The sequence below is a fragment of the Aethalodelphis obliquidens genome, unplaced genomic scaffold (genome assembly GCF_003676395.1).
Source record: "Aethalodelphis obliquidens isolate GAN/ISIS:26980383/991018 unplaced genomic scaffold, ASM367639v1 scaffold89, whole genome shotgun sequence".
Taxonomy (NCBI): domain Eukaryota; kingdom Metazoa; phylum Chordata; class Mammalia; order Artiodactyla; family Delphinidae; genus Aethalodelphis; species Aethalodelphis obliquidens.
This window is the reverse complement of record NW_020838033.1, coordinates 5371071-5398794: the sequence shown is the minus strand read 5'-3', so window position 1 is coordinate 5398794 and position 27724 is coordinate 5371071. Positions and strand designations below refer to the sequence as shown.

At 55.4% G+C, this 27724-nt stretch overlaps 1 protein-coding gene across 4 annotated transcripts; it reads left to right on the top strand.

The window, feature by feature from the left end:
• Nucleotides 1-1078: 1078 nt before the first annotated feature.
• JUP (junction plakoglobin) lies at nt 1079-27295 on the top strand. Of its 4 annotated transcripts, none has more exons than XM_027094390.1 (15): nt 1079-1272; nt 11955-12170; nt 15245-15501; nt 15739-15977; nt 16852-17053; nt 17839-17983; nt 18090-18193; nt 19900-20238; nt 21872-22027; nt 22235-22354; nt 24791-24941; nt 25050-25171; nt 25710-25749; nt 26015-26180; nt 26509-27295. In XM_027094390.1, the coding sequence occupies exons 2-14, from the start codon at nt 11963-11965 to the stop codon at nt 26164-26166; spliced, it is 2235 nt and encodes a 744-aa protein (XP_026950191.1). In that variant the 5' UTR covers nt 1079-1272; nt 11955-11962; the 3' UTR covers nt 26167-26180; nt 26509-27295. The 4 variants fall into 4 exon arrangements, with proteins under 4 accessions (XP_026950191.1, XP_026950188.1, XP_026950189.1 ...); XM_027094387.1 differs by having other exon boundaries at nt 1125-1250; nt 11952-12170; XM_027094388.1 differs by having other exon boundaries at nt 1204-1337.
• The last annotated feature ends 429 nt before the right edge of the window (nt 27296-27724 follow it).

Genomic DNA, 27724 nt, shown 5'->3' with positions numbered 1-27724 from the left:
TCCTTTAGATCTGCTGCCTGACTTTTTCCAAACCCACCAATACTTTCTCTTTGACACACATCGTGGCTCTTCTGCCTCTCCCCAGAATATTCATTTTTGCCTTTTCCCCAGCCCCTCCCCACTGCTTTGACATTTTATGTCTATGCTATTATTCCACCAGGAGAGCATGTGGTTTGGTGGACCTTGAAGTTAGAAAAGGGGTCTAGTTTAGGATGTGCCATTTTCTAGTTTTGTCATCTCTCTGAAGCAGTTTCCTCATCTTTGAAATGAGGACCATTTTGTTGCCCTAACAATTTTTCAGAATTGTCATGAGAATTTTTTTTTAAAAACCCAGCATTAATTTAACTTTAAGTTTTAGCAGTTGTCCAAGTGACTTCACAAAACTTCCTTCACCCCCATGAGAGAGATGTAGCTCATAAACCCATTTTACAGGTGTGGAGAAACAGGGTGAAAGACAAGTAATTTGCCTAAGATCACACAGCTACTAAGTAGCAGAACCCGAATCCAGGACTTCTAATTGTAAAGCTCATGAGCACTCCATCTTTTGGGGAAAAAAATCCCAGCCCAGAAAAAAAAGCCTATGAAATGCTATACTAATACGTTATTACCAGTTTGAGGCAAGGGTGAATAAGCCCAAAGAAGCATCATGCCTGACGCTGAGTTGGCTGGCCAGTGAAGTCATCTGTCCTTTCCCATGGCCCCTCCTGACTCACCTGTTGGACAGGTAGGGGGAAGGGGAGAGTAATCATTCTTACCTGCTCGGGGGTAGGGTGGGACAAGACACACCCCGTCCCTTCCATTGGTTCTTTCCTTAGTCTTACTGACAGTTCCTTGCCCAATCAGGAGGAAGTAACCCTCAATCTGCCAATAGGTGAGGAGTTAGGATGGAACCTCAAGTTGGAAAACGTCTCTAGGGCCGAGTGGCAGTCCCTGGGGCCAATGGCCAGCGGATAAACAGAGGCGGCGGTGAAAGGGGACTGGGCGCGAGGCTCCGCCTCTCCATAGGACAGTCAGGCCGGGCAGCCAGTAAGCCCACATCAGCGGGTGGGCGTCTCCCTCAGGGGCGGAGCTTCGAGGGGCGAGAGGCGTGGCTTGGCTGTCAGGTCCTTTCGCCTTTTGTTCGGTTACTGAGTTGCTGCCTTGGCCAGAGTCCGGAGCAGCCACCGCCCGAGTGCGCTAAGCTCAGTTCGCAGCCCGCGCCGGCTCCCATCCCGGCCCGACCCCTACCCAGCCCGGCCAGGCTCCAAACGCAGCTGCGGACGATCGGGGCAGGTATCGCTGAGGCGAGGGAAGCGGGGCGAGCGGACGAGAGGCCGATCCCCGCCGTCCCCGGGCAGGTGAGGGCGGGAGCCAGGGAGAGCCACCCTGCACGGGCGGCAGGGGGCGCGCTGGGGTCCTGGGCGCGGTGACTAAGTGGGCGCGAGGTTCGCGCGGAGCGCGACTGGGGGCTCCGAGAGCCGGTGTCTGAGAAAGGTGGGGAGGGATCAGGGCAGGTGCCTCCGGGTCGCGCCTCCCCCGGGACCCGCGGAGCTCGCTGGGCGCCGCGTCCCTGACTCTGGCCCTGCTTCTTGCGGGGGAGACTTTAACCTGCTCGGCCTGCGTCCCAGCGCTCACTCTGTAATCAGGAATTTACTGTTTGCGAAACTTGCTGCCGCTGGTCTCTTTGGGGCCACCGTCACCCCACCCCACGCGTTATCCTCGCTTTCCCTCCCTCTCTACTCCCCCAGGCCTGGGTGGGGCCCTATTGTCTACGCCCGGCTTGCCCAACTGTGAGGGCTGAGCGCACATTTTCCTAGAGACGCGGGCCCCACCTGCCGAGCAGGTGAGCACACGGAGTCCGGAGGCCCTGCCCTCCAGCTCTGCGAGCCTGGTCGGGACTGTACCTGCGGCGCCTCTCTCCGCTCCGTTCGGGTGGGTGCCGGGCTCTGGCTCCGCCAGCGGAGGCGGGATGGGATGGCAGGGGGATTGGTGCTGGGCCCGGCTCCGCGCTCAGCCGGTGTCTGGCACCCGAGGCTCAAGATAGGGGTCTGGGCGGAGGGGTCGTGCACGGGTGGAGAATTCACCGGCCCAGTTTCCAGTAGCTTCGGCTTCCAGAGTGTTGATATGGGAACAGGACTACCCTTCCTTTCTATCCTCTTCTTGGCGGAAAAATCACGCCGAACAAACTTTCCAGGAAGGAGTATTCACGGCGGCTTTCTCTGGGGGTTTTCCTGCCTCCTTGCCCGGGGCTTCCCGCAGGCTTTAGGGGTCCTTCTCGGAGCAAAGCCCCCTCCCCCAGCCGGCCAGGCTGAACCTGGGCAGTGCCTGCGCTGTGACCCCGTCCTCCCAGCCCCCACCTCCATCCTGTTTGCTGGGCCCCTTGGGGCCTGAGGGGGGGCCGGGGTGGGGGGCCGGGCCAAAGGGGAAGCAGCTTCTTCCTTGTCTTCCTGTCTCCGGGGACCACCACACCCCCTCGCAGGAGGTCTGCCCTACAGGCTCTCTCCCGAGCTCTGCCCCCCTCCCCAGGAATGGGGGTGGGGCCGGGCCGGGCCAAACTGACTGAGGGTGGGGGGAGCGATTGTTCTGGTGTTTTTTTTCCCTCTATCCCATCCCCCACGTTATTTAGCTGGCTGGGGATTGAGTCCGAAGAGCGCGGAGCAATGGGGCTGGATTTCCATTTGATTTCTGGGTTTTGAAGGTGCATTCCTTCTGGAGGCTTTTGAAGTCCTTTTCCCACCCACCCCCCTTCCGGAGAGACTTCGATGGGGAAGGTGGGACTGGAGGAAGGCTTCAGTGGGGAAGGTTTCAGGCAGAGCTGCGTTAGCTGCTGCCCTCCCTACTCCCCCCCAACAATTTCCTGAGAGCGCCTTCCCTGGCCTCCTTGGGGAACAGAAAGGGGGGATGTAACAGCCAGGTTCTCCATTCCTGAGATGAAGGGAAGACTGGGGGGATCAGGGTTGCTTGCCCTGACTCACTTGGGAAGACCCTTACCCCGTGGGGGGTAGATGGGAGAGTGAGGGCGGAGGTCAGACCCACCCCATGGAGTGCCCTGGGTCAGGGGGAGCCTGGGTCAGGGGGAGTCCCATACCTCTTCTGCTCCAGTGGGTGTCACAAGGGCAAGGAGTTTGGGCAAAATAACCTGTTTTCCCTTTTCTCTGTGCCAAAGTGGAGGAGGGGAAGGCATTGTTAATTACACTGGTTAAATGATTAGGTTAGCTAATCTGTTTCCTGGCTTCGATGAAAAGATAATACTGAGGAAGTATTGTTAGGAGGTGCAAACTGGCTACTTACTGGACTGGAGGGAGAGGGGAAAAAAAGGTAGGATCCAAGTGGTCATTTCTTGCTAGATCAAGCCTCAGCTTGGGTGACATGAGCCCTCTCCATGCCTCCACCCGGTCCCACCCCACCCCAGTTACAACCCCATTTCCTCTGGAATCTCTGTTTGGGCTGCTAGAGATGAGGATTTGAGAGTGCATTGCATGGGAAGGAAGGGGTACTGACTGGGCAGGTACAGGTGACGGGGGTCTCTCCCTGGCCTGGGAGGGCTTGTGGAAAAGAGCCACCTTAGAATGAGATGGGGCAGTTGACTTCTCTACAGAAGGGCTATAAATGGACAGATGTTATAGTGGGGCAGTTCTGAGCATAGGGATTTAGGCTTGGACTGAGCTAGGTTTGATTCCCAGCTCTGTCGCTCGTTACCTGCGTGGCCTTGGTCAAGTCACTTCACCTCTCTGAGCTTCAGTGACCTCCTGGGCAAAATGGAAATAATAGTACCAACTACCGAATAAGTACTTGATAAATGGTCACTTAAAAGGTAAGGGGCTATTTATAGATTCCAAGCACTGTCATTAACTGTTCTCACTTAATCTTTATGACCATCCCTCTAGGCAAGTATCATTACCCCATTCTACAGGTGAGGAAGGGGAGTTAAGTAACTTGCCCAAGGTTGCACAGTGAGACCCAAGCAGGGCCAAGGCTGGCATTTGGGTCCTTTGGCGACAAGCCCAGGGCCCATCTTGCTGTATCACCCCACCATGGCTCTGGGAAGAATTTTGCTGCCATCCCTTTTTTGAGAGTCTCTGCGTAGGAGTTTGGGGAGAAGAGAATTCCAAAGGCTCCAGGGTGGTGTGTGTGGTTGGTGAAGGCGGGGGCAGGTTTGCCAGGTAGGGGTGACTCACGTCCCAGCCTCCTGCCCTCTGAAACCCCTGACCCTCCCGTGGGTTGGTTTTTGGTTCCTGGTGGAGGGGGCTGTCTCCCCAAGGCCAGGGGCTGTGGCGGATGTGTGGAGGAGGTTTCGGCAGGGGGAGGAGGGCAGGGGTCAAAGCTGCTGCCGCCTCCTGGCTTGAGCTGGGCCGAGCCATGGACTGTTCTGGACTTCTCCCTGTATAGGAAGTGGGAGTTGTATGCTTTGCTGGGGGCTGGAGCTGGGCCAGGATAAAGGGGGGCCTGTCCCCTGGGGAGTGGAGAGAAACGAGAGTCAGATTTAGGACCGGACCAGTGTCCTGCTGGACTCTACCAGTCAGCACTGCCAGGCTGGTCTTGGGCGGGGAGCTGGCTGTCCTCTGGAGCTGGGAGCCCTGGGGGCTGGGAGTAGGTTTTCTGCTGCTGAGGAGGCCTTTCTGGTGATTGGGGTGGGGTCAGCAGGGCCTGGGTCCTGGAGGGAGGGGCTGGTGTCACTGTCCTCAGACCTGCTGGCACGTCTGCCTACTGGGCACCTGACACTGGAACGGGCCTGGGAAATGGGGCCTCTATCTGTGTCAGTACAACCTGGGTACTGAGCCTATCGACACGGGGCTTCCAGATCCCTTGAGGTCAGGAGGGGACCCTAGGCATGGGGAGTTACTGATCCTGGAGAAGAGAAGGCTGAGGGGACTTGATGTGACAAAGAAAGAAAGAGAATGAACTTAGTCCCGGGTGATTGCTGTGAAAAGGGTGACAGGTTTGCAGTTTTCCAACAGCCCTGAGAACACAAGAGCGATTGGGACTCTTATGGAAGGAATGGAGGCTAGACAGGAGGAAGGACTTCCTGCCTGTTAGAGATGAGATCTTGAGTTGATGAGCAAGAGGGAGATCCTGGTGGAGGCTCAGGGTTGACTCTTCTCGGAAGAGGATGAAGCAGGGTCCCATCCCTGTGAGCTGGGGGAGAGCCAGGCTGCCCCAGGAGAGAGGGCAGGTAGGAATCACTACCCTTTGGGGCGAGTCTGAGGTCTTTTGGGGTCCCTGGGGAAACTCTTAGTCTTGTGTCTTTTGGGAGGAGAGACCTGGCCATGTGAGAGGCAGGTGGCCATGAGCCGCTGGCCCAGTGATCCCTTTGAAGAGAAGCAGCAGTGTGACTGGGGCAGGTCATCAGGGTTTGTGTCTCTGCAAGCGACACCTTGAGGCCTGCCTCCAGGGACGTGGTTGAATCTGGGGGATGTCTGGGGGGCGTGGACTGTCCTGATTTCCAGCAGCTTCCTTGGCTAGGCTGAAGAGAAAGCTCACCGACCACTCCCCCTTTGCTCAGCCTCCTGGCCCCTCAGGCTTTGGGGGCCCTCAGGGCAGGGAGCTCAGCTTTCTAAGACCTGCAGAGTGTGGGTTACAGGTCAACTGTCTTTCCTCTCTGTGGGGACAGAGGATTCTTGTCTCTGGTGAGTGGCAGGGACAGGGGAGAATTGGGACGGGGCTGGGCAATCAATACACTGCTTATTTTGTGGTGAGTGGAGGATGCACTCACTACACAACTCCCGCTCCCACTTGATTGAAAAAGTAACATCTGATCATTTTACAAAACAGTTGGAAAGTTTAGGAAAGTTTCCAAGAGAAGAAAAAAAGTCACCCGTAATCCTGTTGAGGCATCTAACCATGAACATTTCCTTCCCTTCTCTTTTCTTAGCATCCTCCTGTTATCTCAGCCTCGCTCTCGGATGCTCTTATGCTCTGTATACAATAACAAATTTTAACCAAATCTTTATCCGAACCCTAGTTTTCTCCAGCAAATGCTGAACAGGGAAGTAAGAGTTGGGTCTTCCCTGCTTTTCCAGGAGAGGGCCAGGCAGCGATCCTTGCAGAATGAAACCCTGGGGAATCACACCCTGAGGAGTGGACATGAGCTGGGGACGGGCTCCCCAAGCCCCCCTGGGTGGGGGCGGTCAGGTGGCGACACCAGGCACTTGGGTACTGAGATACGTCACCGACCCAAGTGAGTCCTTAGCTGTTGTTTCCTGAGGCTGGTGAAGTGTTTTTCCATTCCCAGGAGTCCCGGTTTAGGGTCATCTGCCGGTTTGGGATTTTTGCCCACCCAGGGTCCCCAGCAGGGAATGGCGCTCCAGCTGGAGCCCTCTCCAGGGGAGCCCGGAGGTTCCCAGGGTCCAGCCACCTGGCTAGGCATTTCCCTCTCCTCCAAGTCCCCTTCATTTTCCCACCCTGGTTTGTTTGCTTTGGGCAGGAGCCCAGAAGGAAGAAAATAAACAGCAGCTGGGTCGGCCTGACCTGAACCTCCACTCGCAGCCAGTGCTGGGCCACAGCTCAGGCTGTCCTCCAGCCTGGAAGTGAGGGGTTTCCTCCGGAAGCTCAGGATGGGCTTCTGTATCTTCTCCCGTCCCCAGGACCCTGGCCACACATGGTACCCGCTTCAGTCCCTGCCCGTTTGGAATGACCAGTCTGATGGCGGAGACCACAGTCTTTGCCAGGGAACATCTAGTGTGCGGGTGGTGGACATTTCTCCTGGAGCCACCCGTCTGAGGGCAGAGGCCTAGATGGGAAGCCCCAGCCTGATGGGGGAGACAGCGCTCTCAAGGGATGCAGTCCTGTCTGTCTCTGTACTTTTCTAGAGTCTGTTTCCGTCTGTGCTTGGGACCGCTCGCCAGATCTCTTCTGGAGCCAGAGACAGAGTGGGGAAGGGTGGTGGCTGGCGACACTGTGGAGCCCAGCCTCTCCCCTGGGGCTGCTATGTGGGGAATGTCCAGGCCTGACTGGCCTGCAGGCCCCCAGCTGCAGAAGGCGGCACGTGTGACCGGGGAGAGGGGCAGCGCCATGTCTCCACCTGGCCTCCCCTCCCAGGACCTGGACATAATTCATCCTCCCTGGCCACACCTCCCCCGACCCCAGGGGCTCTGGCCTAGGGCCGGGAGGCAGCTCCCCTCCTAGCCTTCATCTGAGGGGTCAGGGAAAGGAAGCCTGGGTCTTGCCCTGAGTACTGGGTCCCACAAAGCAGGCTGGTGGCTACCTTGCCAGGCCCATCTCTGCTGGCTTCCTCCTCTGCCATGTCTGTGCTTCCCTAGTAGAAGGACGCTTGCCTGGGCCTTTCCTACCAACAGAGGCCTTGCACAGTCATGGCTGTGTACCATCCACACAACACACAGCCGTCTGAAGAAGGGAGTGTCTTGATTGTCTCTACTTTACAGAGGCGGAATGAGGCTTCAGGAAGTTGCGTGATTCGCCCAAGGGCACGCGGCCAGTGAGCGCGGGGGGCTGGATGGAGCCTTCCCCTGACCCCCATGCCCTCCCGCCCTGCCCATGGCCCCCTTCGTCTGTCATTTTCTGAGCCCGTGATCCGTGTCTGCACAGGGTGCTGGCCTCTGGCCCAAGGAACTTCTGGGGGGCCCTGACTGCTCTGATGCAGTGTTTCTGAGCCGGGTCCCAGCTCACCTCTCAGGCAGCCCATTTCCGGTCCTGGTCTCCCCGTGTCTTATTGACACTTGGCGTCCTGCAGCCCAGCCCAGCCCGTCACTGCGGCAGGTACTGGCAGGGCGAAGAAGCCTGATGCAGCTCTGGTGGGGGTTCTTTTTATTTCTCTTTAATTTTTTTTTGGCCGTGACGCATGGCATGCAGGACCTTCGTTCCCCGACCAGGGATCGAACCCGTGCCCCCTGCAGTGGAAGCACGGAGTCCTAACCACTGGACTGCCTGGGAATTCCTGGGAGTCCTTTTTAATGTCAGAGCTGGGCCACACTCTGCCAGGACAGTCTTCGATTTAGGGTGCTTGCTGCCAGCCCCCTGGGTCGGCCACGCGGAGGAGGAAGCAGGAGCGACAGGCAGGGCAGGCCCCAAAGCAGTCCCCTTGCTTGCAGACTCCTGGCCAGTGTGGACCAGTGGGGGAAGGGTCCTTCGCACACCCTCTTCAGGGCCCCTGTCTTCTCTCTTCCTGTCCCTTGCCAGGTCCCCCACCCCACCCAGTGATCTCTGAGCTGGCTTCTTCCTCCTGCAATAGAGACTGCTTGCTAAACAAAGTGCGCCCATTCAACTCAGGGCCCCGCCCTGTGTCTGGCTCTGCCCGGCTCCCGCCAGGGTGCAAGGGCAGGGCCCGCGTCTGTCTCACCTCCTTCCACCCTGGCTCTGTCCAGGGGCATTGTGGCGGGTGTCACTCCAGGTCCAGGGCGGAGAGGGACAAGACCAAACCGGGTGCGGCCTCCTCCACCCTGGGAGCTGCAAAAACAGCACTTTTGTTTCTTGTGAAAGAATTCCCCTGGGGCTTCCCTGGTGGCGCAGTGGTTAAGAATCTGCCTGCTAGTGCAGGGGACACAGGTTCGAGCCCTGGTCCGGGAAGATCCCACACGCCACGGAGCAACTAAGCCTATGTGCCACAACTACTGAAGCCTGTGTGCCTAGAGCCCGTGCTCTGCAACAAAGAGTAGCCCCCGCTGGCCGCAACTAGAGAAAGCCCGTGTGCGTCAACGAAGACCCAACACAGCCAAAAATAAATAAATAAATATATTAAAAAAGAAAAAAAGAATTCCCCTGGTTCTCCTGGGGAGTAGGTGGGGAGAAAGGTGGGGCTGCTTGACAGCCCTGCCTGAGGTCTGACTTATATCTTTCCTGTGGCGGGAGTGGCTTCCCACCAGCATCCTTTCTTCAAGAAGAGTTCTGGTGCATGTCCTTTCTGGACTGCTTTCCACCTCTGACCCTGCCCACCCTCAGCCTTTTCTGGTCTGTCATGGGAATTCTGACTCTTTATCCCTAGAATCTTAGATATCAACTTTCCTCTGAGATCACCTGGGCTAGCCTTTCTGAAGATGAAGCACAGAGAGGGAAAGCTGTTGCCCAAGGACACACAGCAAGTTTGCAGCAGAGGTGGGACTAGAACCTGGGACTCCTGATTGCCAAGCAGCAGGTGCTCGGCTCCACCTGTGCCCCTCCTGCCCCCTGCCCCTCACTCTCTTCTGCAGCAGGGTGTCTGGCATTCTCTCCTAGGTGGGCTGGAGGCTGGTTGGCAGTGAGGCAGATCTGGATTTGAGCAGAGCGCCACTGTTTTTCAGCCTGGAGCTTGTTTCCTCACCTAGAAACTGGGAATAATAAAATGCCGGCCAGGGTTGCTTCTAGGGAAGCATGAGATTCATTTGCTAGTTAAGGCTTTCCCCCCACCCCCTCCTCCCCTCCGCCATGGATCCTGTGACCTCTGAGGGCTCTGTCTCGCCCTGGGCAGCTGTCCAGCCCTCAACTTCTTTTGGCTCCAGGCCTGGGCTGGCGGGGGTTGGTGAGGGGCCTGCTGAGGAAATGCCCCTCCTATGGCCAGCCTTGACCTCGGTGGTCCCTTTGGATATGGGGCTGGTGAGGGGATTGTCCCTGAGGTTCCGGCCAAGGCCTGTATCCCTCTTACTTGGCTCAGAAGCATCAGGGTAGGCGGTGGTCTCTACTGGGGAGCAGCTTTTTCTGGCGCGGGTTGCGTGTTTTTACTGATAGGGCTGGAGATGTCCAGTTTGTCCTAAGCGAATCTGACTGAGGCTCGGCGTCCAGATGTCGGCTCAGCCCTCTGCCCGGCAAAGTGGCCTTTACAGGGTTAATGCAACTGTATTTACTGATGCAGTTTCATCTTCCTTCTCCAGTGTTTGGATGTCCAAGGCCTCCTGCCTGAATTTTCTCCCTGGGGCTTCTGCGACAGGCTTTCTCCTCCCAAACTCTCCTGTATTCTGTGTCCAGGGAAGGCAGGAGTGCCGGGCAGTGTGTGGTTAGGGTGGGGGCGGGGGGGAAGGGCTTCCCCTGAAATAGCCACACTTGGCCGGTGCCTGGAAAGCAGCTGGGCACATCTGGAGGCACCGAGCCCACTTCTGTTTATCAGCCTGAAACTCTGAGTCACTCGGGGTGATGGGAGGAGAGGAAGGAGTCCGCGGGGAGCTGGTCTGGCTCCTGCCTCTGCCGGTTCCAGGTGTGCTCACAAGCAGACGGGGAGCTGGGGTCGCCATAAAAGGCAGGGTGACATGAAGGATCTTTGTCATCCTCCTGGAGGGTGGCACTGGGGCCATCCCAGAAGACATATCCTTGGTGATCTTTGTTCCTGGGGTGGGACCAGGCTCACCAGCCACTCCAGCCTCGTCCTTAACTGGTCTCCCAACACAATGGGACAGTGGGTTTGAGGTGCTGGGTACTGCTGCCCAGCCTCACGGGTGGACCAGCCTGGGGTCTACTTGCCATCTGAGGCCACACTGGGTGTGCACAGGCCACAGACTCGGGTGTCACTCACACCTGGGCCTGGGCCTGGCTCTGTCATTTCTCTGCTATGCCTCCTTACTGGGTGGAGCCTCAGTTTCCCCATCTGTAAATGCGGGAGCAGAGCATGTGCTTCGAAACCCACTTGTGAGGATGGTGACCTTTTAAAATTTATTTATTTTATTTGTTTTTTAAATTTTTGGCTATGTTGGGTCTTCGTTGCTGTGCGCAGGCTTTCTCTAGTTACGGTGAGGGGGGGCTACTCTTTGTTGTGGTGCGCGGGCTTCTCATTGCAGTGGCTTCTCTTGTTGCGGAGCACGGGCCCTAGGTGCGCGGGCTTCAGTAGTTGCGGCACGCGGGCTCAGTAGCTGTGGCTTGGGGGCTCTAGAGCGCAGGCTCAGTAGTTGTGGCGCATGGCCCTTGTTGCTCTGCGGCATGTGGGATCTTCCTGGACCAGGGCTCGAACCCGTGGTCCCTGCATGGGCAGGCGGATTCTTAACCACTGCGCCACCAGGGAAGCCTTCTTGAAGGACACCAGGAAGGCCCTCACTGGGGCACAGCCTCCCTTGCCCGTCCTCCCAGCTGCTGGACTCTGGAGGTCAGCACCGAGACGGGAGCTGGACAGACCAAGTGGGAGTCACCACCTCCCTGGTAGAGTCAGGCCCAGCTATTCATGAGCCTCAAGTGGCCCCAAGTCTCTGAATAGTAGTCTGCCCCACCCTGAGGGAGAAGCAATACTGATATCTGGCCATGGTCACCAACATTGAACACCTACTGTGTGCCAGGCACCAGGCTGGGTCCTTTACGAATCTGGTCCTCACAACAGCCTACGAGGGAGGGGGTGCTACCCCATTTTACAAATGAGGACTGAGGTTCAGCAGAGCAGTGAGTTGCCCAGTAGTATGTGGCTGAGATTTGAACTGGTTGGTGGGATTCAGAATTCTGGGAAAGGCTTCTAGAAGCTGGAGTGCTGGAGAGATGGGGTCCTTAGGGCCTGAGCCTCTGGGGTCACTCGTGATCCTGCCCCATCTGCAGGAAAGTGAGATCTTGGAGTCTGAGGCTTCCCAGAGAAACCTGTCTGGCTGCTTCCCTGCCCCACCCGGTTTCCTGCCCAGTGCCTGGGGTGTAGCTGCCTCACCTCTACAGTGCTTCCCAGGGGGCCCCAGTGGATGGGGGTGGGTCTGCGGGACCCTAGAAGCTGTTGAAGGTCCTGAATGCCTTCTCCTGTTCTGGGGGTTTGGGGCTGGGACAGCAAGGTGAGTGAGCTGAGGGCTGGGTTGGGGCATCTGGCCCTTTATACCCCTCCCGCCATTGGGTTCACCCCACCCTGGGCTGGAGGTCAGAGATGCAAGCCCAGGACTCACAGACAGGTGTCCCATCCTGGCAGTCCCCCCCTGGGCTTGGTCTCTCCTGTCTCCCACCCTCCTCCACAGCCTGCTGACGGCCTTGCAGCTGTGGTGCGGGTTAGGGGTGATGGGCAGGGCCTGGGGAGAGGCTGAAGGTGGGGACTGGGCCTGTTGATGGGATGCCTCACTGCGGCCAGCTAATTTCCTGCCCCTCCTTTGTGTCCCCAGCAGCCACCATGGACGTGATGAACCTGATCGAACAACCCATCAAGGTGACGGAGTGGCAACAGACGTACACCTACGACTCGGGCATCCACTCGGGGGTCAATACCTGCGTGCCCTCGGTCAGCAGCAAAGGCGTCACGGAGGATGACGAGGCCTGTGAGCGCCAGTACATGCTGAAGAAGACCACCACCTACACCCAGGCGGTGCCCCAGAGCCAAGGTCAGGATCCCTGGGGACTCTTCCATGGGAATATTCCAGCCGAAAGCCAGGCTGGGCACTGGAGGGAGGTCAGGGTCAGAGGAGGCAGACTTCAGGGGGCTCCCGGTCTGAGGAGGGAGGCACAGCTACGGTTGTTTGTTTGTTTTTTTTTTAATATATAAATTTATTTATCTGTTTATTTTTGGCTGCTTGGGTCTTCGTTGCTGTGCACGGGCTTTCTCTAGTTGTGGTGCATGGGCTTCTCATTGTGGTGGCTTCTCTTGTTGCGGAGCACGGGCTCTAGGCATGCAGGCTTCAGTTGTTGTGGCACGTGGGCTCAGTAGTTGTGGCACACGGGCTTAGTTGCTCCGACGCATGTGGGATCTTCCCAGACTAAGGCTTGAACCCATGTTCCCTGCACTGGCTGGTGGATTCTCAACCACTGCGCCACCAGGGAAGCCCCACAGCTCCTGTTCTTAGACTTACCAGTCTGAGGGAGGAGGCACAGCGACTTCAGAGCGCCCGCATCTGGGAGGGAGGCAGATTCCTCTTCCATGAACCTCTGGTACGGAGCGGAAGCGTAAACCCTGCCCACCAGTCTGAAGCAAGAGGCACAGTCTTTGCCTTCCGTGAACTTACAGTGTGATGAGGAGGCATCACTGCTGCCTTCAGGGAATTTAGGGACTGTGGGGAAGACACAGTCCTCTTGCTCCGGGGAGGCAGAGCCCGGTTCTGGGGCTTAGTCAGGGGTGGGGATCCCCACCAGCCCAGGGTGCCCTGCCTGTCTGGGGGAGAGGAGTATCCAGTCCTGTCTGTAGTCCACAGATACCTCCAGGGCCCTGAGTGTTGCAGCCCAGAGAGCTATGGGAGCTGGGGAGGGTGCTGGGTAGGCTTTGGCAGCCTGGGCCACGGCAGAGCTCAGCCTCTGCACCCTGGGGAGCTCCTCCCACACAGCAGGCAGAGGCCTCTCAGCCTGGCAGGGCCAGGCATTGTGTTGGTAGCTCAAGTACAGCATCCGGATGGGAAAGTCACGTGGATGGTCTCTCCTTCCCGACTGGTTGGAGGGTGGAACCTCTGCCTCCCTCTCTTCGGGGCTTTGGGACACTTGCCAGGGCAGGGCTGCCTGCCAGGGCAGGGCTGCCTGGGAAGCCGGGGCACCTGTTTGTGGGACTCCCAGACCCGCCAGGGGGTGGAGCCTGGACTCTGAGCTGAGAGCCCCCCTCTTGCTTGCTGAAACCCACAGTCTGGACTTTCCCTCTGATCTGCTGTATTCTACTGGGTGGCCCTCTGGGCCTCTATTTGCCTGCCCGTATAATGGGAGAGTTGTCTCCTTTGGGGAGGATGAGGGTATAATTAGAACCGTGAAATTTCAGGGTTGAAAATAGACCGAGGTTGTCTCATCCTACCTCTACCTGGTGGTTAAGGGAGGGGCATAGAGTCGGGGTTGGATTCTGGAGTCAGGCTGTCTGAGTTCAGATCCCAGCTTGGGTTCTTATAACCTCTCTGTGTCTCAGTTTTCCCATCTATAAAGCGGAGATAATAATAGTCCTTACGTTCTAGGATTGTTGTAAGATTAGATGAGAAAAGTATAAGGAAAGCACTTAGTTCACTGCTAAGCACATAATAAGTACAGGCACACCTCGTTTTATTGCACTTCACTTGATGACACTTCGCAGATACTGCGTTTTTTACAAATTGAAGTTTTGTGGTAACTCTGCATGGAGCAAGTCAATCGGTGTCATTTCTGCAACAGCGTTTGCTCACTTCATGTCTCTGTGTCACATTTTAGTAATTCTTGCAATATTTCAAACATTTTCATGACTATTTTATTTGTCATAGTGATGTATGATCAGTGATCTTTGATATTACTATGACTTGCTGAAGACGCAGATGACGGTTAGCATTTTGGGGCAGTATTTTAAAATTGAGATATGTACATTTTTTAGACATAATGCTATTGCACACTTAATACACTACATACAGTGTAAACATAACTTTTATATGCACTGGGAAACCAAAAAATTCATGACGCACTTTATTGCAATATTCACTTCATTGCAGTGGTCTGGAAATGAAACCGCAGTATCTCCAAGGTGTGCCTGTACTCAAAAGATGTTAGCTATTCCTTTTAATAATAATAATCTCTGAACTTTTTCTTAGCAATATGTGCCAGGCACATGCATCCTTTCTTTTTTTTAATTAATTCATTTATTTATTTTTGGCTGTGTTGGGTCTTCGTTTCTGTGCGAGGACTTCCTCTAGTTGCAGCGAGCGGGGGCCACTCTTCATCACGGTTCACGGACCTCTCACTGTTGCGGAGCACAAGCTCCAGACACGCAGGGTCAGTAGTTGTGGCCCACAGGCCCAGCCGCTCCGTGGCATGTGGGATCCTCCCGGACCGGGGCACGAACCCGTGTCCCCTGTATCGGCAGGCGGACTCTCAACCACTGTGCCACCAGGGAAGCACCTCGTCATCCTTTCTTTTAAGAGCAATTCACAACTTTTTTTTTAAAGATTTATTTATTATTTATTTTATTTGTTTTTAGCTGCGTCGGGTCTTCGCTGCGGCGCGTGGACTCTCCATTGTGGTGTACAGCCTTCTCTCTAGTTGTGGCATGTGGATTTTCTGTTTTCTAGTTGTGGTGCGCAGGCTCCAGGACGTGTGGGCATTGTAGTGGCACGTGGGTTCCAGAGCGCGAGGGCTCTGTGGTTTGTGGCACGTGGGCTCTAGTTGTGGCACGTGAGCTTCGTTGCCCCGCGGCATGTGAGATCTTAGTTCCCTGACCAGGGATCAAACCCGCATCCCCTGCATTGTAAGGAGGATTCTTTACCACTGGACCACCAGGGAGGTCCCAATTCACAACTATTATCTCATTTAATTCTTGTAAGAATTCCCTGCGACGGACAGGACAGGTGGTGCCCCATTTTACAGATGATGTAACTGAGGCGATGATGCCCTCCTCAAGGTCACTGGTTAAAGGTAGAACTATGAGTGGTGGTCTGGGAGGCGGTCCAGAGGACCCAGATGGGATGCCTGCTCCCCAGTGTCCCCCTGCCCGCATCCTGCAGCTCAGTCCCTGCCTGTTGGCCCCCAGGTGACCTGGATTACCAGATGTCCACGACAGGCAGAGCCCAGCGGGTGCGGGAGGCCATATGTCCTGGTGTGACAAGAGAGGACAGCTGCCTGCTGGCCACCCAGGTGGAGGGACAGACCACCAACCTGCAGCGGCTGGCCGAGCCATCCCAGCTCCTGAAGTCGGCCATCGTGCATCTCATCAACTACCAGGACGACGCTGAGTTGGCCACCCGGGCCCTTCCTGAGCTCACCAAGCTGCTCAACGATGAGGACCCGGTCTGTGAGGGGTCTGGCTGGGGTGGAGGCGGGGCAGGGAAGGGAGAGGTCAGGTGTCTGCAGGAGAGGGCCCTACCTGGGGTGGAGGGAGGTCATTGACCCAAAGCCCCATCATTGGGAAGAGTCTCACCCGGGTCTGTGTGAGCTTTGTGGAGGGGTCTCCTGGCCCTTCCTTCTCACAGTGGCAACCAGCCTGGCCCATCTGCTCAGATCCTCCTATCCTCCCCCTCCCCCCAGGTGGTGGTGACCAAGGCGGCCATGATCGTGAACCAGCTGTCCAAGAAGGAGGCATCTCGGCGGGCGCTGATGGGCTCGCCCCAGCTGGTAGCAGCCGTCGTGCGCGCCATGCAGAACACCAGCGACCTGGACACAGCCCGCTGTACCACCAGCATCCTTCACAACCTCTCCCACCACCGCGAGGGGCTGCTTGCCATCTTCAAGTCGGGTGGCATCCCTGCCCTGGTCCGCATGCTCAGGTACCGACCCCTACCCAACCGCGGGAGCCTGGGGCTTCCCCTCCCTTGGACTCCCCAACCTGCCCACGTCCCTGGGCTTCCATACATTTACTGAGCACCTACTATGTGCCAGGTGCAGAACCACACCCAGTCTTGGTGCTCAGCTGCTCACAGCATAGCAGGGGAGACAGGCATGTAACTCGCAGGTTAGTTATCAGGATACAGTATAGATGAGAGCAAAGGTGTGTCCAAGATTGGTCAGCGGAGCTCCAAGAAGCTGTTCACTCTAATGGCAGGGGGTTGACGGATGAGTGGAGTTTGGCTGGTGTAGATGAAGGGAAGAGTATTACAGGCAGAGGGAACAGCATGTGCGAAGTCCTTTGCCACCTTTACCTTTCCCAGCCTTGCAGTGTTGATTGGCCTTTTTCCTTACATCATATTAGGCTGCGAGTTACCTAAGGGTGGAGATACTGATCTTATTCCCCTGAGTCCCTTGCAGGGCCTCTCTAGTATGAGGCCTTCCACATGGCAGTTACTCAGTAGGGACAGGTGTCAAGGGGACCAACCGTACGTTTAGCACCCAGCCGGGAGCACAAAGCAGGAGGAGTCCTGGTCCCAGTGGAGAGAGGAGAGATGCTGTGTGCTTTGTGCATAAAAATGGGGCTGGGGGTGGGGGGCTCCCCTGGCGGTCCAGTGGTTAAGACTCCGCGCTTCCACTGCAGGGGGCGTGGGTTTGATCCCTGGTCAGGGAACTAAGATCCTGCATGCCGCACGGTGTGGCCCAAAAAAAAAAAGTGGGGCTGGACTCAAGGGACACCATTGGGGTGTCAGTACTGAGAGGTGGCCCACATTCACCTGGGACCTGACTCACGTGACCCCCCTGCCCCTCTCCCAGCTCCCCCGTGGAGTCAGTCCTTTTCTACGCCATCACCACGCTGCACAACCTGCTGCTGTACCAAGAGGGCGCCAAGATGGCGGTGCGCCTGGCAGACGGGCTGCAGAAGATGGTGCCTCTGCTCAACAAGAACAACCCCAAGTTCCTGGCCATCACCACCGACTGCCTGCAGCTCCTGGCCTACGGCAACCAGGAGAGCAAGGTGGGCCGCACCCCACCCCCAACCAAGACCTGCAGCCCCCGTGGCATCACCCTCCGTCCAGCGGCAGCTTCAGGACACTGCCTTCTTACCCTATTTAGGTTAAATATATATGTATATACAGATGTACATGTTTCACCATATTACTGGATATTTTGAGGACAAGGGAGAGAAAAAATTCATTATCCTCATACAACCATGTGCTTCTCCAGTGCTTTCCTGTGGGCATGTTTGTACACAGTTGTACTTACAGCAATTTACAACTTTGCATCTGTTTTCTGCATGATATTAAATTTTTTTTTGGCTAGACTGTCCTCAAAACCACCCTCTATAACAGCAAATAGCATTTCACTTAAGTGGAGGCCTCAGACTTTATTCTGAGGGAGGGCATCTAGGTTGCTCCCGATTTTCCACCTTGATGAACGCACGATGCTGTAATGAACATATTCAAGTACACAGCCTTTCCCAGAGAGTAGGAAAAGTTTTTCATCAGTGGGGCTGAGGATTTTTAATATCTCTAAGCTTTTACTCAGAGTTCCAGGTACTTTCCAAAAGGATTGCATTATTTGCAATGCCATCAGTGGCAATGTACATTAGTAGTTTCACCTCATCCTTTCCATCATTGTGTTTTACCTTTTTTTGTAACGTTTTGGCTTATTTAATAGTCACAAAAGCTGTTCAGGTTTTAGATGAAGCACAGTAGTAACAGCTCTGTCACCCCCCTTCCTTCTTTGTTCCCTGTCCTAGTCCCTATCTGTCTCACACGCATTTCCCCCCTCCCTCCACAGCTCATCATCCTGGCCAATGGAGGACCCCAGGCTCTCGTGCACATCATGCGGAACTACAGTTACGAGAAGCTGCTCTGGACCACCAGCCGTGTGCTCAAGGTGCTGTCCGTGTGTCCCAGCAATAAGCCTGCTATCGTGGAGGCTGGTGAGTACTGTGGCCGGGCAGGCGGGGGTGTAGGGGCTCTGACCAGTGACCAGGCTCAGTCAGCGGTGCTCCCCTGTGGCTGATGTGCCCCGATCTCCCACCCCAGGTGGGATGCAGGCCCTGGGCAAACACCTGACGAGCAACAGCCCCCGCCTCGTGCAGAACTGCCTCTGGACCCTGCGCAACCTCTCGGATGTGGCCACCAAGCAGGTGAGGGAGGTCATGGAGCCTGGGTCTGCCTCTTCAGCCACCTCGTCCTTCCATCTTACCATGTCCAACCTCCTGTCTGGGAGTCTGACCTTAGGAGCTGGGGAAGGGCTGAGACTTCTGTATCTTGCTCCACTGTGGCTGGGGATGGAAGTGCCCTGTAACCCCTCATCCCTTTAGGCTCAAGGCTCTAATCCCTGTTAGGGATTCAGAAAGGGGACTAGATGAAGGAGGCTGATGTTTCTTGGCTGGGGTTCAGGTGGTGTCAGAGGAACAGTTCTGACCTAGACCCTGGGTGGGGGGGGAGCAGTAGTGTGCAGGAGACGGCTTGGGGGTCGCCGGTGCCTAAAAACAGCTTAAGGAAAAATGCAGTTTCAGGACAAGTCTTCTGGTCCCTCCTTCCAACCTGACTGTCACTGCTAAGAATTGCATCGATCGGCTGCTTGTTGAGCACCTGCCACGTGCTGGGCTCCACTAGGCACCGGGGACATTGGCTCCTTTACCCCTTTCGGTACTGGGAGGTAGAGTGTGGGGCCTAGATGAAGAAACAGAGGCTCAGGTGGTCCAGATACACAGTGGAATATTACTTAGCCATTAAAAAGAATGAAATAATGCCATTGGCAGCAACACAAATGGACCTGGAGATTATCATACCAAGTGAAGTAAGTCATTCAGAGAAAGACAAATATCACACAGAAGCTATTATATGCGGAAGCTAAAAAAAAAATGATACAAATGAACTTACTTATAAAACAGAAACAGACTCACAGACTTAGAGAACAAATTTATGGTTACCGGGGGGAAGGGACAAACTGGGAATTTGGTATTAACATGTACACACTGCTATATTTAAAATAGATAATCAACAGGGCCTACTGTATAGCACAGGGAACTCTACTCAGTATTCTGTAATAACCTAAATGGGAAAAGAGTCTGAAAAAGAATAGATACATGTATATGTATAACTGACTTTGCTGTACACCTGAAACTAACACAACATTGTAAATCAACTATACTCCAATATAAAATTAAAAATTTAAAGAAAAAGAAAGTTTTCACAGAAAAATAGAAAAAAAAAAAAGAAACAGAGGCTCAGGGAGTTAAGGAACGGCCCTTGGTCACAGCTAGCAGAGCTGGGATTTGAACTCAGGACTGTCTGTCCCCAGATCCTAGGGTCTTCCTATTCCATCACGGCCCACATGGCTCCCCTTGGGAGAATGAGGCTCCTGGGTTAGGGGTGTTTCCTGAAAGCAGATTTGGCCTGGGGACCACTGAATGGGCAGCAGCTAAGGCCCAGAGAGGGGAGAAGCGTGTAAAAGTGGGTCAGCTGGGCCATGGAAGCATGGACCTCCTCAACAATTTCTTTCTGGCCTAGGGGCCTCCCTCGGCCTGAGTAGAGCTCTGTTGGGTCTGAGGACAGGAGCGGGTGGAAGGAAAGAGCGTGGAGCTTACAGACAGGCCTGAGTTCAGATCCGGCTCACTAGCTGTGGGTCTGTGGGCAAGGCCCTCAACCTCTCTGGACCTCAGCTGCCCCGTGACTACCTTCTCACGGGGTTTGGCAGGATCACGGGGATGAACACACACAGGCAGGGCCCATCGAGTATGAGCTGAGTGGGCTGGAGACCTCCGTAGGCCATCTGTTCTCCCGGGTACACTTGGGAAGACCCTGCGTTTGGGAATCTCCCTCACTCTGCCTCCCCCGACCCCAGGAGGGCCTGGAGAGTGTGCTGAAGATTCTGGTGAACCAGCTGAGCGTGGACGACGTCAATGTCCTCACCTGTGCCACGGGCACTCTGTCCAACCTGACCTGCAACAACAGCAAGAACAAGACGCTGGTGACGCAGAACAGCGGCGTGGAGGCGCTCATCCACGCCATCCTGTGTGCCGGTGACAAGGATGACATCACAGAGCCCGCCATCTGTGCCCTGCGCCACCTCACCAGCCGCCACCCCGAGGCCGAGATGGCTCAGAACTCCGTGCGCCTCAACTACGGCATCCCGGCCATCGTCAAGCTGCTCAACCAGCCCAACCAGTGGCCGCTGGTCAAGGTACCGCCCCCTGCACGGTGGGGTCCAGCGAGGGGAGGAGCTCTGAAGACCAGATTAGGCGCTGTATGGGTTCAGGCAAAGCTGCGGTAACAAAGAAGCCTGAAATACAGTGGCTCCGATAAGACAAAAGTTTACTCCTCTCTCATGTTCCGGTTTAGACCTCCACAGTGGCTCTGCTCCTGAGACCCAGACTCCTTCTATCTCGTAGCTCAGCCATCTCCTAGAATAGAGCTTCAAAGTTTAATATGCACAGGAACGCCCTGGGCAGTCTCATTCAACTGCAGGCTCTGATTCGGTGGGCCTGGGGTGGGCCTGAGAGTCTGCATTTCTAACAAGCCCCCAGGTGATATTGGTGGTCCATGGAGCACATTCCTTATGCCAGAGGGTCTGGTCATGAGGGTGGGCTGCCCTCACACGAACAGTTGGACTATATCATCCCCATAGGTGCCTTTTAGCCCTGGAGAAGTAGGGAGGGCTAGCAGCGACCAGAAAGTGGGACACAGCACTTCAGCCCGTACTCTGGAACCTGGTCATTTGGCCACATCTGGATGCAAGGATGTTAGCACTGTGTTATGTGTCCTGCTCAAACTCAGGAGGGTTGCGAAAAAGACAAAGGGTAGAGAGGATTCTGGGGACACTGGGTGTCTGCTACTGGGAGCCAGGGTGGAGCCTTCTTCTCGGGGGGCTGCCTGGGTAGAGGAGAGATGTGTATCAGTTCCCTGTCACAGGCAGGGGAGGTGAGGGTGAGCCAGGGCAGAGCTACCGGTGTGTGTGACACCTGGTGCTAGAGAGTGAGGGAAGCCGCCGTAGACTGGGGTCTTGTCAAAGGGCGCAGGAGCCAGCTGGCAGGGGCTCCTGTTGCCTACGTTTTCAACAATAGAACAGTCCAGATGAGAATGACTCTTAAGTGATTATATATATCGTATTTTAAAGAAAGGGCAGCACGCGGTCCCTCCCCTCCTCGGTCTTGGTCTGCAGCACAAGCTCGAGGTGGGTGGAGGGTCTGCACCCTGACCCAGCAGCTAAGTTGACAAGTGACCTTGGCAGGTCATCCACCCTGTCCTCATCTCCCCCGTGATTTTCATCCCTGCCCTCCTGGTTTCTTGTTTTGAGGATCAAATAAGATGATAAATTGCTCCCCAAGGAGCCCTGGGAGGCCAGAATGGCTCCTGGGAGTTGGAGGACCCTGGGGCAGAGACCTCTTCCCAGAGCCGCCTGCTGGGGGTTGATTACAGTGTGAGCGTCACCAAAGCAGGAGGCTTTGGGGTCACCCCTAGTGAGGACCCCCTCTCCCTGATAATCAGGGTTTGGGAACTATCAGAAAAGCAAGACTATGTTGTCTGTGAGTGGGAGGTAAGAGAGAGGGGACAGGGGGCAGTGTCAGGGCCTGGGGGCTGATGGAATATTCTGGAATGGGGTATCATTTTAGCAGGGGCTCTAAGAGTTAGACATGAGGACCCACAGATTGTATGGAATAAGGGGCATGGGCTGGGGGTGATCTCATTCTCTGGAGATCTTCCAGCATGTCTGTGGCTGGCCTGGGGGACAGAAGAGATGAGAGGGGAAGGAGGAGATGATGCTGGAGAAGTGATGCCCAGGAAATGCCCTTGGTGAGTGTCCCTTTTCTTGCCAGGCAACCATCGGCCTGATCAGGAATCTGGCCCTGTGCCCAGCCAACCATGCCCCACTGCAGGAGGCAGCGGTCATCCCCCGCCTCGTCCAGCTGCTGGTCAAGGCCCACCAGGATGCCCAGCGCCACATGGCTGCAGGCACACAGCAGCCCTACACGGTAAGTGAGCTGCAGGGGCCTGTGACCCCTACCCGGGGAGTCAGAGTGTCCTCTGTGTGAACGTGTGCGCACGCGAGTGTGTAAATAGGGAGGCGAGTTGCAGTTGATGCCAACTCCAAGGACCAGTGAGGTTTGCCAGCGTCCTGGGGGTGTGTGACCACTCCCAAGTGCTACCTGTTGCTATGCCCCAACGGCTCTCTTGTACAGGACGGCGTGAGGATGGAGGAGATCGTGGAAGGCTGCACTGGAGCCCTGCACATCCTCGCCCGGGATCCCATGAACCGCATGGAGATCTTCCGACTCAACACCATCCCCCTGTTTGTGCAGGTGAGTCTGGGGCACGTGGGCAGGAGAGGTTCCCCCAACCCCTGCTTCTGCCCACTGCTGAAAGGGGAAGGTTGCCAGCCATGGGTTTGAGGGGGTCTGGGCCAGGCATCAAGAGGTCTTTGGAGGAGTTTGGAGAGAAGTGGCCGTACCAGGAGTGACCACTTAGCAAACGCCAGCAAATGAAAATAAAAGCTATGTTTTAATGTCCGACAAAACCTAAAAGCATTGAAAAGCAAACAGCAAACTGAGAACATATTTGCAAGCACCACAGCAGGCAAGAGTTTAATATCTTTCATATAAAAAGAGCTCGTTAATACTAGACCCCAGTGCTAGACCCCAGTAGTTATATAAGAAGAGGCACATGCAATTCCCAGCTGGCTCATAAACAAACAATGCTCGGGACTTCCCTAGTGGTCCAATGGCTAAGACTCCGCACTCCAAATGCAGGCGGCCCGGATTCAATCCCACACCTAAAGACCCCGCGTACCGCAACTAAGACCCAGTGCAGCCAAATAAATAAAGAAATATTAAAAAAACCAAAAAACAAAAAGCAATGCTCAACCCCAGGAGTTTAAAGAAATGAAACTTACCCTGCAGTGAGAGCCCATTTTCCACTATCAAATTGGCAAAGAAAAAAATGAGTGCTTGGGCTTCCCTGGTGGCGCAGTGGTTGAGAGTCCGCCTGCCGATGCAGGGGACATGGGTTCGTGCCCCGGTCCGGGAAGATCCCACAGGCCGCAGAGCGGCTGGGCCCGTGAGCCATGGCCACTGAGCCTGCGCGTCTGGAGCCTGTGCTCTGCAACGGGAGAGGCCACAGCAGTGAGAGGCCCGCGTACCGCAAAAAAAAAAAAAAAAAAAAAATGGAGTGCTTTGTGCTGATGAAGATGTGATCAAATGGGCAGCCTTAGACCCTGCTGGTGGGAAGATAAGGTGGTAGAACCTTTCCAGAAAGCAGTTTTGAAATATGTATAGACAGCCAAGTAGTACAGGTCTGGGACTCTGTCTTTATGCAATAGCATAATGTAATTGAAAACATGGCATAGATGTATGCACAGAGCTGACAATTGCAGTGTTACTACTAATAATTGAAAATTAACCGACTGTCCAATGATAAGAGAATGGTTAAAAAAGGAATGGTCCATTATATCATGTGGTCATAGACAATGGTGTCGAAGAAGAACTTTAGTTTTTGAAATTTCGTTCCTTTAATTATTGAAGTTCAGAGTAAGGAATTGGTGCCGGTAGCTACCTCCACTTGCGATTGATGAGGTTTTTTTACTTTTTGTTGTTGTTTTGCTTTGTAGCATTCTCTTTCTCTCTCTCTCTCTTTTTTTTAAAATTTAATTTAATTTTTTATACAGCAGGTTCTTTTTTAAAAATTAATTTATGTATTATTTTTGGCTGAGTTGGGTCTTTGTTGCCACGCGCAGGCTTTCTCTGGTTGCGACGAGCAGGGACTGCTCTTCGTTGCGGTGCGCCTGCTTCTCATTGCAGTGGCTTCTCTTGTTGCGGAGCACGGGCTCTAGGTGCGTGGGCTTCAGTAGTTGTGGCTCGTGGGCTCTAGAGCGCAGGCTCAGTAGTTTCGGCACACGGGCTTAGTTGCTCCGCGGCATGTAGGATCTTCCCGGCCCAGGACTCGAACCCGTGTCCCCTGCATTGACAGGCGGATTCTTAACTACTGGCACTGCCAGGGAAACCCCTATACGGCAGGTTCTTGTTAGTTATCTACTTTATACACATCAGTGTATACATGTCAATCCCAATCTCCCAGTTCATCCCACCACCACCACCCCCACTCCCCCTGCTTTCCCCCCTTGGTGTCCTTACTTTTGTTCTCTATATCTGTGTCTCTATTTCTGCCTTGCAAACTGATTCATCTGTACCATTTTTCGAGATTCCACAAATATTAATAGTTAATATACGATATTTGTTTTTCTCTTTCTGACTTACTTCACTCCGTATGACAGTCTCTAGGTCCATCCAAGTCTCTGTCTCTTTCTCTCTTGAGTATCAATATGTGCGCATAGATGTGCTGCTTCTGATTTGTTCTCTGACCAGGGATTGAACTCGCGCCCTCGGTAGTGAAAGTGCAGAGTCCTATCCACTGGACCGCCAGGGAATTCCCGTGAACTCATAGATTTTTAAAGAAAAGTTATTGAATAATGTGGGAAAATGCTTTATGCTACAATGTTTGATAAAAAAACAGGAATCAAATATATGTATATGACTGTGATAAAAATCCAATGGAAAGAAGCTGTGTCTGGGTGGGGGATTGTGTCCAGCGTGTTTTTCCATTTCTTTTTACTTTTCTTAGACTTTTCATGCTTTCTACTATGGGCTTGGGTTAAATCCAAAAAACGGAGGCAGAGATGGGCAGGGCGGTGAGGTGCCTCATGCCCGCCTGCCTCACGCCCACCCCACGCCCCCTCTCCCCAGCTCCTGTACTCCTCGGTGGAGAACATCCAGCGTGTGGCCGCTGGGGTGCTGTGCGAGCTGGCCCAGGACAAGGAGGCGGCCGACGTCATTGATGCTGAGGGGGCCTCAGCCCCACTCATGGAGCTACTGCACTCCCACAATGAGGGCACCGGTGAGGGGCTGGGCTGGGGGCGAGGGGTCGAGGGGGGAAGCTGAGCCTTGTTCCTCCGGCCTGGGTGGAGGCAGGCGCCTGACTTGGCCCGTCCTTTTCTCTGCTCAGCCACCTACGCTGCTGCTGTCTTGTTCCGCATCTCCGAGGACAAGAACCCAGATTACCGAAAGCGTGTGTCTGTGGAGCTCACCAACTCCCTCTTCAAGCACGACCCTGCAGCCTGGGAGGCTGTGAGTATCCCGGGTTGGGCTGCAGTGTCTGGTTGTGCAAGTTGTGCACTGCACAAGGATTGCACTTAGGGAGGCCTCTACCATCCTGTCAACTTCATAGATTTTTATTTTATAACTGGGTCATTTATGACAATCCTCAGCAGATGGAAGTAGTGGGTTGAACCATCTACTGTTTTTGACCTACAAAATGGCAATTTTATTTTGTCCAAACTAATCTGAAGTGTTAGGGCAGGGGTGCCTTTCTCTCACTTGCACGAAGGTGCCGTATAGGCTGGAGGCTGCCCTGATCCTGGGTGGGGCAGCTCCTGGCACCCATTCTCTAGTCCTCTCCCCTCCCCGCTCTAGTTCTGAGGGTGCCTCCTAGCATGAATGGTGGGGACCCTCCACCCTGGGGAGGTGCCTGAGGAGAGGAGTTCATCAGAGCTCTGTGTAACCCTGTCTCATCCTCTGTTCCTTCAAGGGGTCTTTGCTCCCAGCCTGGAGCCTACATTTTCCACCCTTCCCCTCCCACAATGTTTCTCTTTGTCTCCATCCTCAGGCCCAGAGCATGATCCCCATTAATGAACCCTACGCAGATGGTAAGTGTGTGCAGAGCCCAGGGCAGAGGGGGTGCGTGTGTGGGTGTGAGCAAGGGGGCAACTTTGTGACCCCAGGGCCAAAGGACCAGTGACAGCCACTGTCGTGTCCACATGCACTTCTGTCCGGGTCCCTGATGTGAGAGTCTGGGGAAGGGGGCGGACCCACTGGGGGCGGGCGGAGGTAGAAAGTGTGTGGCTGAGGGCTGTCCAGACCCCCCCGCAGGGTAACCTGAGACCCTGGACGGAGCTCCCTTCTCCTCCCCAGACATGGATGCCACCTACCGCCCCATGTACTCGAGTGACGTGCCCCTGGACCCCCTGGAGATGCACATGGACATGGATGGGGACTATCCCATTGACACCTACAGCGACGGCCTCAGGCCCCCCTACCCCACTGCGGACCACATGCTGGCCTAGCTGCCTGGACCCTAGTATGGCGACCCCTCCCCGCCCTGCTTTGCAGCTCTCCCTTCCCGCTATGGGCTGCTGAGGCTCGGGCTTTCCCTTCCCTTCAGAACCTCCTTCTCATGGAGGCCCTCTCAGGTTTCCCCTGAAACCCTGGCTCCTTTCTGGGGGGAACAAGTGTGGGGTCTCTCGGTGCTGAGCTCCCCCAGGGAAGGTGTGCCTCGCCTGCCTCATTCTGTTATCTTTGCTTGAGGCGAGGAGTCCTGCCCCTTCTACCATGGTGGCCGGGTTATGCACGAACTCCTACGGGCCACAGGGCTGGCCTGACCCCTCTGTGTCTGCCCCTCCCTCCAGGTGCGGTTCCCCATCTGAGAGGCTCTCCTCGCGGGCGTTGGGGCGAGATAGCCAAGTGCCTGAGCCTGGGCAGGAGGGCTGCAACTTCCTGCTGAACCCTGCGCCTTCAGAGGTCCTCTGTAGGGTCTTTCTCGGGATGGCGATCTGCTCTTGCTTTCCTGTTCTGGGCTGTGGGTCCAGGGCCCGACACCCCCTCCCACCCCCGAGGCCCTGGCACTAAAGCTTTAGACTTGAGGCCCCCACTCTGTCCCCCCTCCTCCTGGGCTTCCCGTCTCCATAGGGCTGTGGTTCCTTCTCCGGCTGGCTCCGATTTGGTCACTGAACTCCACCAACTGTACTGAGCCCCTGGGGTCTCCAGGCCCCAGGTTCAAGGCCCAAAGGCCCAGAATCCAAAGCTTATCTTGAAAAGTTCAGGGATCCTCTGACCAGGGGGATGGGGCGGAGATGCGGAGAGTGCCTCCCCTGCTCCAGGACATGGCCTGCTCCCTCCCCAGGATGCGCAGTTGGCTTTGGCCCCTCCCAGGGTTAGCAGCTCCCTTGCACCTGTCCCGCCCACACAACTGCCCTAGCTGACCCCCTGAAAAGTGCTCTTGGCTGACCCCTCTGGTGTGCGGTGAGGGGCTTTCTCTTCCCCTTCCTGTTTCAGACTCCCCCCACCACCTCCTGCACACGGGTGTGGGGGGCTGGGGAAGGTCCCAGTAGAAAATTTTATTATTATCGCTTTATGTTTTTGGTTATTGGTTTTTTTGTATAGACCAAAGCAAAGAAAATAAAACTAAGGCACAGATCTGGTGGAGGCTGTTTGGGGGAGGGGTGGGGGGGGCGGGGCTCCGTTAGCAGCCTGATGCCTACTCGGCTGGATCGCGAGCATCGCGAGCGTCCAGGCTGCCTTGTGTGTGGAGAAGGCAAGGTGCGGGGGAGCGGGGAGAAAGGAGCCGTCCAGGAGCTGGAGTTGATTTAATTTAATACACACAACTTGGAACCTTGGGAGGCTAGGAGGGGTGAAGAGATGACGGGGGGTGAGCCCCCCCTTTTGGGCACACCAGGCCGTATTTATCTCTTCAGCGGTCAGCCTCCTTGCCGGCCTCTCAACTTCCAGCCTGCTCTGCCCCCGTCCAGCCTTGATGAACACTGGCCCATCTCTCCAGGGCAGAACACTACCCCACCCCCACCCCACCCCCGCCCCGCCGTGGCCTGTAGCTTGGAGTCCAGGCCC

Excerpts from the sequence above, each read along its gene's own strand:
- JUP (XM_027094390.1), top strand. The coding sequence starts at position 11,963 with ATGGACGTGATGAACCTGATCGAACAACCCATCAAGGTGACGGAGTGG. Across the intron at positions 17,984-18,089 it reads GCCTGCTATCGTGGAGGCTG|GTGGGATGCAGGCCCTGGGC; the intron begins GTGAGTACTGTG and ends CTCCCACCCCAG. Across the intron at positions 22,028-22,234 it reads GCACACAGCAGCCCTACACG|GACGGCGTGAGGATGGAGGA; the intron begins GTAAGTGAGCTG and ends TCTCTTGTACAG.